The 13,717-nt window shown below is 36.0% G+C and overlaps 1 protein-coding gene across 3 annotated transcripts in view; it reads left to right on the top strand.

The window, feature by feature from the left end:
- Window positions 1–3,489, top strand: part of ACADM (acyl-CoA dehydrogenase medium chain) — a 48,638-nt gene extending 45,149 nt beyond the window's left edge. For 2 of the 3 annotated variants that reach the window (XM_029229344.1, XM_029229345.1), the window contains 2 exons: window positions 1,127–1,375; window positions 2,671–3,482. In XM_029229344.1, the coding sequence (XP_029085177.1) occupies window positions 1,127–1,375; window positions 2,671–2,742 (321 nt within the window). In that variant the 3' untranslated portion in view covers window positions 2,743–3,482. Of the gene's footprint in view, window positions 1–1,126; window positions 1,376–2,670 lie in introns of all 3 variants that reach the window. The other variant, XM_029229343.1, reaches the window with a different exon arrangement.
- The last annotated feature ends 10,228 nt before the right edge of the window (window positions 3,490–13,717 follow it).

Below are 13,717 nucleotides of genomic sequence, written 5' to 3'. Positions count from 1 at the left end.
TGAGATTTTTCTTGTTTCTTGAGGAAGGCCTGTATTGCTATAAACTTCTTAGAACTGCCTTTGTTATGTCCCATAGATTTTAGAACATTGTGCTTCCATTTTCATTTGTCTCCAGGTATTTTTTAATTTCGTCTTTCATTTCTTCAGTGAACCATTGGGTTTTTTAGTAGCATGTTGTTTAGATTCCACATGTTTGTGTTTTTTGCAGGATTTTTTTGTTTTTGTAGTTGATTTATAGTCTCTACCGTTGTGGTCAAAAAAGATGTTTGACATGATTTCAACCCTGTTACATTTATTGAGACTTTTTTTTGTGGCCTAACATGTTATCTATCCTGCAGAATGTTCCATGTGCTCTTTAACAGAATGTGTGTTCTGCTCTTTTGGGGTCATGAATATATTTTTCCAAAGCTGTAAGCATACTACATATTTGAAATTTTCACATATCAAGGTATGGTGAACATATTTCCATCTTATAACATATCTTGGCCATATAACTCATAGAAAACTTACTGTCTCCTCTTGAAAGTATTTGTCTAAGTCTCCTATTTAATTATGAACCTGTAGAGGATAAGAAACATCTTTTATTTGTCTTTGTCACTTTCCCATCAGCACCTGATACAGTGCCACATTATTTTTCACTATCTATGGCAATTTTCTTTAAAAAGTCCCAGGAGATACTCTGAAGGATCCATATAATTTTTGTGGTATTTTTGTCAAAAATTATAACCTCATTCCACTCCTGAGAAAACATCAGGCAAACCCAAATTGAGGGACATTCTACAAAAAAATAACCAATCAGTATTATTCAAAAGTGCACCATGGTCATGAAAGAGAAGGAAAGACTAGGAAGAAATAGCAGTTTAATTCAGTTGGAATCCTGGATGGGATCTTTCAACAGAAGAAGGACATTGGTGGAAAACTTGGCCAAATTTGAATAAAATACATAGTTTAGCTGACAACATTTTACCAATGTTTATTATACTATGGTTTTGTAATATGTTACCACTGGAGGACGCAGAATGTAACTTTTTAAGTCTAAAATTAGTTTTAAAAGTTAAAAAAAAAGTTCCAGGGAAAAAACTTTTAGTCAATAAATATCCTTAAACTTTTTTCTGTTTAATTCTAGCACCAAGGAATATCATTTTTGCTGGCTGACATGGCAATGAAGGTTGAACTAGCTAGATTGAGTTACCAGAGAGCAGCTTGGGAGGTTGATTCTGGTCGCCGAAATACCTATTTTGCCTCTATTGCAAAGGCATATGCTGGAGATATTGCAAATCAGGTAGCTACTGATGCTGTTCAGATTTTCGGAGGCAACGGATATAATACAGAATATCCTGTAGAAAAACTAATGAGGGATGCCAAGATCTATCAGGTAATGTTAAAAATGATTTTTATTGATTTTTAAGGAACATAATATTCATAAATGACATAGTAGATTTCTGATTATAGATTTTTATGTCACAGGTAATAATAAATCATTATAATAAATGGTTGTGAGCCTAAATTTTTGGAACTAATTAACACAAGGAAGAATGTTACATTGAAGTGTATTCCTTGAGAGAGAACAGGCTAACAGAGTAAATGGTGCAGACATGTACAGGATGTCTGGATCAGCCTTCTTTGATTCTTAACATCCTAGCTAATTGTAACTCACTCTTTGCTCTCCTAAAAGTATGTGTATCATTTAAATTAATTAAGTTATTTTATTTTGAATCTTACCTGACAACTCTTGAAGTCATATTTGGGAGATAAAAAAAACAACATGAGGAGAAAGTGATATAGATGACTCTGTCTTATAAATTAAATTGATGGTTAGAAAAACTTAGAGATAGGAGTAATTTAGTGAATAAGATATAAATGCTCATGTCCACATGTAGTTTAAGTAATTATAAGCAATGATTCTCAATCTCTTCCCTTGCTTTCCTCAACCCCCAGCAAATTATTTGACAAATCCAGTCATTTGAAATCCAGAGGTAGAATCATAGAATGTTAGAGAAAGAAATTTAGACAGTGCAGCCCCTCAATTTAGACTTGAAAAAACTGAGAACCAGAATTTGTGCCTTATCCAAAGTTACGGGTTTATCTGGTAATACTCTCCCTTCCCTGGAGCTTGTAATTATTACGTTTTAGCTTTTCTCTGCCATCTGAACTAATAAATGGTTAGAAGTTTAAACTGGAAGTGAGGGCTGGCTACTAGGGCTACCTAAATGAACAAAAACAAATCCTTTCAGCATCTTTTTCTTTAGCAACTGTGTTCCTTAGGCAACAAGAGATAGAAATCAGATTTAAGAGTAGGAACAGAAAATGACTGAAGGCGACAACTAGCTAAAAACAGTTCAAAAAAGTTGGTTAAAATATTTTAGCAACATTGAACTTAGATTTCCCAAACACTTTTTGAAATATTAATATCCTTTTTTTTGATGTTTTAAGACTGTCCTCCAAAATTTTGGTAAATGAGTTTTTATAATAATTTTAACTAATCTTTAGAGAATTTATGTATTTTCATGGGGTTCAGAAAATCAAGTTTCAGAATCACTGTAGACTACAGACCTTATATATGGTTTGATTCAGTTTGGTATTGCAGTGGAGCTTAGAGTACTGTCCAAAATACTGGGTGTTTACATACGGAAGATATTTAACCTACATGTATTTTCTTATTTTTTGCAGATTTATGAAGGTACAGCACAAATTCAAAGGATTATTATAGCCCGTGAACACATTGGCAGGTATAAAAATTAACCAGATCACCATGTTAGTAATTGTTGAGTATTTAGAACATGATCTACTGCTTAAACTCCAGGAAAGAGAAAGAGCAGGCTTTAAGGTTTTTTCCAGTAAAAATTTTAAAATAAGTACTCTTATACTAAACCTATGCAACTGATGCTAATAGTCGTTTTCTATTTTTGTTTAGCTTTATGACTTGCCTTTTCTATAATAGATTTGGTTTTATTAAAATTATGTGTTGTCCTTTAGTTCCACTGTACCTGAATCACATTAACCTAGAAAGATACATTTGGCTTGTTGTTTTGACCTCTTATAATTAAAGTAACAGAAATTTATTGGAATTTCAGTGTTTTTCCAATGACAGGAAGGTTTATAAAAGTATTCAGAATGTTCCAAAATTTACATTGAGAAAATATTCTGGGATTTAAATAACTTGCCAGTGACTTTGTAGACTTAGTGGTATTTGTGTTAGAGGAGTTAATTTTACTGCAATTTGGAAAGCATTTGTTTTCCATTTTGTACAGTAATAACCAAAAATTTGATGTTCATATTCTCCCTTTATACAATGACCAAAAGTTACTTGAAAATCTTGTTTAATTCTGAGCCCACATTTCACTTGCCTTATTTAAAATAAATCAATAAAATTTCCCTTAAATTATTTTTATATGACTCTGTTGGTCTCTGGTTAACCTTTGGTCTACTGTACAGTCTCATTCCATGCATATACATTCTAAAAATAAACTTAACTAAAATTGTTCAGTGTTGTGTATCTGTTCAATTTGTGTATTCTTTTCAAGACGTCTTATTACTTCATGCAATAGTGTGTACTTGGTTTATTTACTGTGATAGAAAAAAATTCATGTTTTGATTTTGAACTGCATAGTTACCTGTCCATTTGTTCATTAGATTGCATTATTAGATACTTCAGAAAATATCAGTATGAAATAATGAAAGAACCAAATGTGAATTTACTATTTCTTTGTAATTCTAAACATCAAATACTGCTAAAATGTTATACTAAATGGTGTTTCTGACATCACTTATGATTTTCCAATTCTGATACCAACTGGGAATCCATAGTTCAATCCTATTCTGACAGTAACTCAGAATAGTTAGCATCAGACTCCACAGGTGTAAGGGCTCCGCCCACTCCATCTGAAGTGGTATCTCACTTCAGAAACACCACTATAAGTCCTGGATCCCCAGGCTACCCACACTTCTGACCACTTTGGCTACAAATTCGGGTATTCCCATGACCTTGCCCTTGGGTTTGATAATTTGCTAGAATGGCTCACAGAACTCAGGTAAAATACATTTACTGGTTTATTACAAAGGAGGAGATGCAAAGGGCAAGGTATAAGGAGAGACACCGAGCTTTCATAACTTCTCCCAATGTACCACCCTCCCAGTACCTCAGTGTGTTCACTAATCTGGAAACTCCTGAATCTCATCGTTCAAGTTTCAGTAGAGAATTTACAGCCTCCCTCTCCTGCCCAGATGTCAAGGGTGGGGTTTAAGTTCCCACCTGCATTAGTCAGCTAAGGTTGCCATAAGAAAATGCCACAAACTGGGTGGCTTAAACAACAGAAATTTATTTTTTCATAGTTCTGGAGGCTAGAAGTCCCAAGATCAAGGTACCATCTGGGTTGGTTTCTGGTGAGGCCTCTCATCCTGTCTCGTAGACAGCTACATTCTCACTCTGTTCTCACATGGCCTCTTGTCTGTGCACACGCATAGGGAGAGAGTGAGCTCTGGTGTCTCTTCTTCTTACAAAGACACCAGTTTTATTAGATTAGAGACATACCCTTATGACCTCATTTAATTCAATTACTTCTCTTAAGTCCCTATCTTCAAACATGGTCACATGGGAATGGTTAGGGCTTCAACATATGAATTTGGGGCGGGGGTGGGGGGGCAGTTTAGACCACAACACTACCCTCTAATTACTTGGTCTTTCTGGTGATTGGCCCCACCCTGAGCCTCTTTAGGGGCTCCACCCTAAGTCACCTCATTAGCACAAACTCTACTATGATCTTTTGAAAGGGGCTCATTATGAATAATAAAAGAGGGACTTCCCTGGTTGTCCAGCAGTTAAGACTTCACGCTCCCAGTGCAGGCCTGGGTTCGATCCCTGGTCAGGGTACTTGATCCCACATGGCACAAAAAAAATCCCACACGCTGCAACTAAAGATCCTGCATGCTGCAATGAAGATCCTGTGTGCTGCAACTAAGACCTGGTGCAGCCAAATAAGTAAATTTTTTAAAATTTTATTTTATTATTTATTTATTTATTTATTCATTTATTTTTTGGCTGCGTTGGGTCTTTGTTGCTGCGCTCTCGTTGTGGCGGTCGGGGGCTACTCTTTGTTGTGCTGCTCCGGCTTCTTATTGTAGTGCCTTCTCTTGTTGTGGAGCATGGGCTTCTAGGTGCACAGGCTTCAGCAGTTGTGGCACGTGGGCTCAGTAGTTGTGGCTTGCAGGCTCTAGAGCGCAGGCTCAGTAGTTGTGGTGCATGGGCTTAGTTGCTCCACGGCATGTGGGATCTTCCCGGACCAGGGCTTGAACCCGTGTCCCCTGCATTGGCAGGTGGATTCTTAACCACTGTGCCACCAGGGAAGTCCCTAAAATTTATTTTTTAAAAATAATAAAAGATACTCCTGTTGCTCAGGAAATTCCAAGGACTGGATGAGCTTGAAACGGAGCAGGACCCTATGGTCCTTCTTCCCCAACCCCATGTCCTTCACCTGCCTTTTGTCTGTGGAAAAACTTTAGCCAAAGAATAAGTTTAATCAGAGAAGTGAGAAAATGCAGAAGCAAAGAAAAGTCAAACAGGACAAAACAATAATAGTTTAGGCAGTAAGCAAAGCCAAGGACCTTTAGCTCCTCCTCAAGGGCTATAGATAATATTCTGAGCCATATCGTGTGAGCTGTCTTACAGACACTGAAAGCCCCACCAGGTGGAAGAAGTTAACTACATGATGACCAGACTGTATCCATGACATAAGCTGCTACAATTCTGAGAACTGGCCTCAAAGAAATGGGAACAAACTGACCCTGGAACTGAAGATTAACTGTACTTAAAACAATCAGGATGACACTGGTCAGACCACTGCATGACCAATTTCAAGATGACTGTCAGAGCTGACTATGCCATTTCTGCATGTAGCCCCCTCCCTCTGTATAAAAGCTCTTGCCTCCTGACTGTCAGGCTTGGGGGGGGAGCCAGCCTTTGGACAGGCATCTGCCCTTCCTCCCCTGCCCCCGCCCCCCGTTGCCGGCATCCAAAATAAAGCAAACTTTCTTTTCCACCAACCTTGCCTCTGTATTAGCTTTTGAGGGGCGAGCAGCCAGACCCCACTTTCACTTACAGGCTCACCCAGGGACTGGGGACAAAAACCAAATCCATTTCCTCTTACACCTCACTAAATTATGAAAATAAAAATCTAATCTTTTACCAAGAAAGTTTAAATGGCTTTTTCATGCTCAATTATGAAACTGTGTTTTAATGGTACAGCTCAAGATTGGTAGGAGATTTCTAAATAAATTGGATGTTACATAGAAATTACAAGTTAAATGGAATATATACATTCCAAATGCAAATTTGAATTTACACAAGTTCAAAAATTCACCTACATATTGTAAATATAGTTTCTAGACATGTAACTGTATTCCAAAGCCACATAATGAGAATATTAAAGTACCTTTGATAAGTATTAAGCAATTATATAACTATCAATTAAGAGCTTTTATCACAAGTAACACAAATGAACTTAAGCTACTTAAACAAAATATGGACAAATATATTTTAAGTATATCAAAGTGCCTCATGGATCTGAAGGCTGGAACAGAGTCAGTTTTAGGAAGGATCTAGAACCCAAATAATAGTCTTTAGGAACCCATGAAATAGTACCTTTCTATTTTCCCTGTCATGTTTCATTCTTTCTTGTTCTATAGCCTAGCTTCTTCCTCTGCTTCTTTGATCCCATGATAGAATAAGACCTAATGCTTATATATTAGATTTTCCGCCACTTATAAAAGCTGACTGGCGAGGGCCATTAAAGCCAGGAGGATAGGTAGAGATAGACTACAAACATGATTAGTTGCAAACATAGTTAGTTGCCTACATCTGTGACTTGATGGTTCCTGGAAAAGACATAATTTTATAAAAGGTCTGGTATGTTTATGGCAAATTTATTGAATGTTTAAGGAATCTACCAGAGTCACCAATTTGCATATAGGGAGAAGAGTTTATTCCAAGACTCCTCTGAATTAAAAAAAAAAAAAAAGGCTGTTTACATGGCTTCTAGAATGACACCCATTGATTTGAATATATACCCTGTAACCAGATAATACAAAAGTTCTTTGGAGATTGAAGATTGAACTCTATAGGCAACAGGTTTTTTTTTTTTTTTAAAGGTTTCATATAACTAATTAATGAATGAGAGAACTAACAAGGTGTTAAAACTAGTATAAGGGAGAATTTGAAGAACAGACATATCGGCAGTTAGAAATGCTTAAAAGAATTTGCTAATAGATGTAAAACTGGCAGGGCAAAAAACCTAAAGAGGGGGTCATCTTCTCTTTTTTTTTTTTTTAGGCCACACTGTGTGGCATGCAGGATCTTATTTCCCTGACCAGGGACTGAACCCATGCCCTCTGCATTGGGAGCACAGAGTCTTAACCACTGGACAGCCTGGGAAGTCCCTGGGGGGGGGGGGTCATCTTTTCTATACAGGAGAAACCACTTGTAGTTCATGGCTCATTTTCATTACTGTCCATTTTCTATAATTTAAATTTTAACAGAGTTGTAAAACAGTTTAGCCAGCCAATAGACAATCACAGGTATATACCTCTTCAGAGGATCCATGAGATAATACCTAGCAGTCCACTAAAAGGACACTCAGTAATTTCTTTTATACATTTCCAAGTCTTTGACAATGTGTTTTGATAGTCTCTTTTCGTGTGAGCATAAATAATCTGCCAAGATTACTCTTGATACAAAAACACAGGTTTCATTAGGTTTGGCCTGATTACCTTTGTACAGTAAGGGTGTTAACTATGCAGGCCTCCTCAGATTTACCTTGCAAATCCAGAGATGTGCAATACTGAACAATTATTAAAGCTGCAGGATTAACCTCTGTATGAAAGTTTTCATAAGGACACTGAAATTGGACTTCTAAAAGCCTCTGGAACCAAGCTCAAGAAACTCTCTACCAGATTTCTCCAGTAGTACCTAAGACTTTAGGTAAATTTCTTCCTCAGCATCTCTAAAATTTACTATAGAAGGGACCTTCCTTACCATCTGTAAGACTGGAACCTTTTAAGCCAGGTACCATTCCAGTTTTACTGGGGCAGCTTTGTAGGCACTGACTCTACGTATAAAGTCAACTTGTTTTTTTAATAATGGGTTTGTCATACATGAGTAAATGTGAATTGGTCTCAATTATGACACTCCAGGTATGGCTTTGGTTACACAATCAATTTGTTCAATTATATCCTGGTAAACACGAGTAAAGATTCCTTTTGATTATTGCCATGAAATGTAAGGAGACTCAGTAAATGTTTCTAAATTCTGGGGACACAGTGAGAATCAGATACCATTTTAAAATTCCAGTTTACAAAAGCAGAATCTACTAAATTGAAGACTAGAGATAGCCTAAGAATTAAAAAGGGCTTCCTTACATATCCATAAAAATAGAACATAACAACTGCATAAACAATATTCCAAACAAGTAACCATGATTAAATTTCCCTCATTGGTCCCTTCAGTTCTCTGTAATTGCTCTGTTGGATCTTGGATCAGTAAACTACTTTCAAGAAGCTGTCTGCTTCCAGTGGTTAAGAATCTGCCTGCCAATGCAAGGGACACAGGTTCAAGCCCTGGTCCGGGAAGATCCCAAATGCCATGGAGCAACTAAGCCCATGCACCACAACTACTGAGCCTGTGCTCTAGAGCCGGCATGCCACAACTACTGAAGCCCACGTGCCTAGAGCCTGTGCTCTGCAACAAGAGAAGCCACCGCAGTGAGAAGCCCGCGCACTGCAACGAAGAGTAGCCCCTGCTGGCCACAACTAGAGAAAGCCCATGCACAGCAACAAAGACCCAGCGCAGCCAAAAAAAAATAAATTTTAAAAGTAAATAAATAATAGAAAGATGAACCAAAATTGATTAAAAAAAAAATAAGAACTGTCTGCTTCTAGACAAAAGAGTTCTAGAAATCCTGACTCAGTCCACTGGTATGGTGTGAAATGTGTCTAAGCTATGTCAGTTTGGAAATGTGTACCCACAAAACTATTCTTTGACGTCTCTATTGACAGTTCAAAGCACCTGATTCTTCCCATGAGGCTCTGAGACTGTCCGTTCCTGAATGCACAAACTTTGGCCTGTAGATCTATAGGCAGAGCCCTCAAGCTAGCATCAGAGTAAAACAGAAACTATCTGTAGATAACCGTTTTAGTTCAGGCTGCTACAACAATACCATTGCCAACTAAAGAATGTTACTTACCATCCAGTTCTGTTAAGAATTAAGCTATTAGCCCCTGCAGTCACTGACCTTCAACACAGCCTGAAAGGAATTCAGGGTAGAATGAGGCATTCTATGCTCTGGGAAAACTGACAGAACAGACCTTCAGGAAAAATAGGTATTTTCAGGAGAAATTTTTTATGAACCTGGATTCTTGCATCTTCCCATACTTAGAAAAGCACTAAAACCATTAATTAAGATATCTGTTCTTCATGTCTAGCAGCAACCTTCTACAGAGATGTGTGCTGGGTTGCACATACCCCCTTCACCACAATCACATGTATACTGACCTCCCCCGTTACCTCTTCAGAACAGTTTCTCAGAGCTATTTGAGAGTCTGTCTCCTGGGCTATAGTCCTCAGTGAGACACTGAATAAACACAACTCGCAGTTTTTCTGTCGTACGTTTTTTTTCAGTTGACACCATAGACTGAGTGGTTTAAACAACAATGTATTTCTCATGGTTCTAGAGGCTAGGAAGTCTAAGATCAAGATGCCTGCCCTCTTCTGTGTTGCAGACTTCTAACTTCTTTTACACTAACATGGCAGAAATAGGGTGAGAGAGCTCTCTGGGGTCCCTTTTATAAGGGCACTAATCCCATTCATGAGGACTGTACCCTTATGACCTAATTACCTCCTAAAGGCCCCACTTACTAATACCATCACACTGGGGATTCGGATTTCAACATATGAATTTGTGGGGGGACAGAAACATTCAGTCCATTGTAATGACCAAGACTGAAAGTTGTATAGATACCCAATAATATCAGAATGGAATTGAGTTCAAATCTCTATTACAGCATAGTGCATAATTATTTCATAAGAATTTAACCATTATTTCCCCTGAGGGAAACAAAGAGAATTGACAAATCTCCAGGGCCTTCTCATAAAGTATACAATTTTGGACATATTTATATTAATAATATTTTACCTATACAAATTTAAGCTATGGAAGGCTGAGTCGATCTGAAATATTTACCAAATTTTTCTATAAAGCTCCCATAGTAGTGTTGGTAAATAAGAAATATGGGGCACATGAAATAAACTTAATTATTTCTAATATCTTTCTTTTTATGAGGTGAAAGAATAGATTTTTTATTTTCCAGCCTCCCAATCCCTCTCCTCCAGGAAATTTCAAAGATACATTTAGATGTAAAATATATCCTGAAATTTTTATTTTTCTAAATTCAAGATTTAACCTTCAGAAGGCAAAATCAAGAGATGTCAGATGATCTGATCACTTGCTTAAAATAGGATTATAGGTACCTGAGAAAGAACACTTGTTTACCTATTTAATTAAAGGGACAATAAATAAAAATAAACACAGAAAAATATAACATGATTATACAGAACTTTGTTTCTCAAATGAGGAAACTTTGTTCCTTTTTTAAAAATAATTAAGGGTATTAAAATTTCAACACATAGAACACAGAAAATTTATTCTGTTAAGACAAAATCTCTGGTATGTAGGCAGACGGTAAAGAGTAACCTTTTACCTTTGGTGAAGGGGTCAATCAGTAAACCAAGTAAGCAAGCCCCATAAAACTGAGTGAACTTTGCCAAAATTTTAGCACCTTCCAGTGTTTTTTTCAGATTCAGGTATTACACACCAAGGCAAATAAAATTCACTTCCCTAAAGTTTTGTCCTTCACAATGCTTTTTCATATTCTAGAACAAGCCGATACTTGGAACAAAACTACTCATTTTCTCTTGAAAAATAAAAACACATACATAGTTGTATTTCTCTATCACTATTGGTCCAACTCTAGTGATATAATAATCCTTATTATTATGACTTAATTGTAGAAACTAACTTCTACTTCAGAGAAAGCTGGGAAGCAGGTCATTGAGAACTGTTTTTCACACACGAACATTTTAGCAAAGCTCATGAATATTAACACAACTTTATATATCTATGCATATCCCTTTACACCTTGAAGTGGCAAAAAGAAACATATTTATTAACTTGACCCAAATGTAACTTATTCCATAGCATATCAAAGTAAGAAACAAAAGTATATAAGCTTAAAATTATGTTCAATAATCAATGATTTAATATTCTATCCAAGAAACAATCCAGGCATATTTAATTATTCATTAATTAATTCAATATCAGTCCAAGGTTTTACATTTCCTAAAGATCATGGAAATTATCTATAATCTGACATAATTCAAAACATAATTACTGTTGGAATAAACAAATTTTGTTAGACTTACGATTCAATATGGTGGAACCCAAAATTACATTTTAAAAAATCTTAAACTTCATTTAGGTGTTAGGTTAGCTAATTTGACCAATAAATCATTATAAAAAGTTTAGGAAATCCAGACTAATTAGTCTCTTCATTTAAAAATAAACTGCACTTAAACATATAGTACTATACTTGTATTATACTGATAATTAGAGAAAAAGACACATAGCTGTTTTTCTCTTTAACCCAAATTACAAACCTCTCTAATTTGTCCACAGATTCATCTTACTATGTGAACTTGAATTTTTAAAAATGTTTTTTGAGCTAGTAGTTTTTATCAGAATGACTGTTTTCCTTTAAAGTCTAGCTCATTCAAAGTATTAGAAGTTAATTTTTATAATTTTTCTGTTAATTTGGGGACTAACCCATTTATATAAGTGCCTATTTATCTCTATAAACTAATCAGAACAGAGTTCCTTAATATGAAGCATAATCTGATTTATTAGTTTACACTGCTCAGAAGTGGGAAAGTATTTCATAGATGTGCAATAAGAGGGCAAAGCCTTCCTCAATTATAGACAAACAGACACACTGAGAACTTAAAAGTTTCAGATCTACAACAACTTCAGTCACAGGCCAAAAATAAACTCAACAGTCCAGATCTCAAAGCTGTTTTTCTTTTCAGTGGGCTTTAAATTCTTAACTGATTAGAGCTCTCACACATAGACAAGAGTGAATAAACCAGATTCTCTGTCATTTCTCACCCATGAGAGAAATAGACTTCTATAGCAGACAGAGATCACCAAGTGGGTCATAAAAACATAGTCTTAATCATTGCCACCAATGAGATTAAATTATGAACTGTGCCTGAAGCAGAAACAATAACAAGACACAAAATCAGTAAGGAGGTGAAAAAAAAAAAATCAGTAAGGAGGGCAAAACCTACATAAATAGAGTCCAAAAAAGTTAAGGCTGTGGAGTGGCTGTGAGAGCCAAGAAAAGACCTGCCTTGGCTTGGGTAGATCTTGAGGTGCCATTCTCAAGCAATGCAGTTTACTTAGCTCTATCTGTTGAGTGTACTTGGGTATCTAAGGAAATGTATAATTTTCAAAATGGTAAAATCATGATGCATATAAATATAAAGTGAATACATGTCAAAAGTTTTATTTAACTCATTATAAAAGGAGGGAACCAATAATATATTAAAACCAATTTCTAGCAACCAATTTAAATCTTAAAACCTAGATGTCTCAATGTATCTTTTTTTTTTTTTAAAGCTTCAAGCTCTTTTTTATAGTTCAAAATTAAAGGACAGGATTTTACATTTTATTTATTTATTTGTTTTAAATATTTATTTATTTGGCTGCACGGGGTATTAGATGTGGCACGCGGGACCTTTTAGGTGTGGCATGAGGGATCTAGTTCCCTGATCAGGGATCGAACCCGGGTCCCCTGCACTGGGAGCATGGAGTCTTAGCCATTGGACCACCAGGGAAGTCCCTTGGACAGGATTTTACATTTTAAAATGTTTTTTATCTACAACTTTGTTTAGAAAGTTTCTCTTAAATCGCTCCAGAATTCCAGTCCTTATATACCTGCATCTTTCCTATCAGAGTTCCTTTTATTATTGGAACTACTTAGTTAAGAAGGCCTGCAATTCTAAGACTTTAGACAAGATTTCATTTGCTTGAAGTGAATCCAAAAATGGAGGAATAAAAAAAATCAGGGATGTCATAAAATATATAGAAGGTTATAATTTTACAAGTGTAATATGCAGCGTGGAGCATGTAATATTCTGCTTCTACATTTGCTATTTCAGAAATAAATGACTCATAGTGGAGACATGGAAGCAACCTAAATGTCTATTGACAGATGAATGGATCAAGAAAATGTATATGTGTGTGTGTACACACACACACACACACACACACACACACACACACACACACACTGGAATATTACTCAGCCATAAAAAAGAATGAAATAATGCTATTTGCAGCAACATGGATGGACCTAGAGATTACCGTATTAAGTGAAGTGAGTCAAAGACAAATATCATATGATATCACTTATATGTGGAATCTAAAAGGATGATACAAATGAACTTATTTACAAAACAGAATTAGACTTAGAAAACAAACTTATGGTTACCAAAGGTTATAGCAGGGGGAGGGGGTGGAGATAAATTAGGAGTTCAGCATTAACAAATACACACTACTATATATGAAATAGGTAAACAAAAAGGACCTACTTTATAGCATAGGGAACTATACTC

Source organism: Monodon monoceros, unplaced genomic scaffold (assembly GCF_005190385.1).
Source record: "Monodon monoceros isolate NGI ecotype Baffin Bay Population unplaced genomic scaffold, NGI_Narwhal_1 Super_Scaffold_18, whole genome shotgun sequence".
Taxonomy (NCBI): Eukaryota; Metazoa; Chordata; class Mammalia; order Artiodactyla; family Monodontidae; genus Monodon; species Monodon monoceros.
The sequence above is the reverse complement of the archived record's forward strand: the minus strand, read 5'-3'. Positions and strand labels throughout refer to the sequence as shown.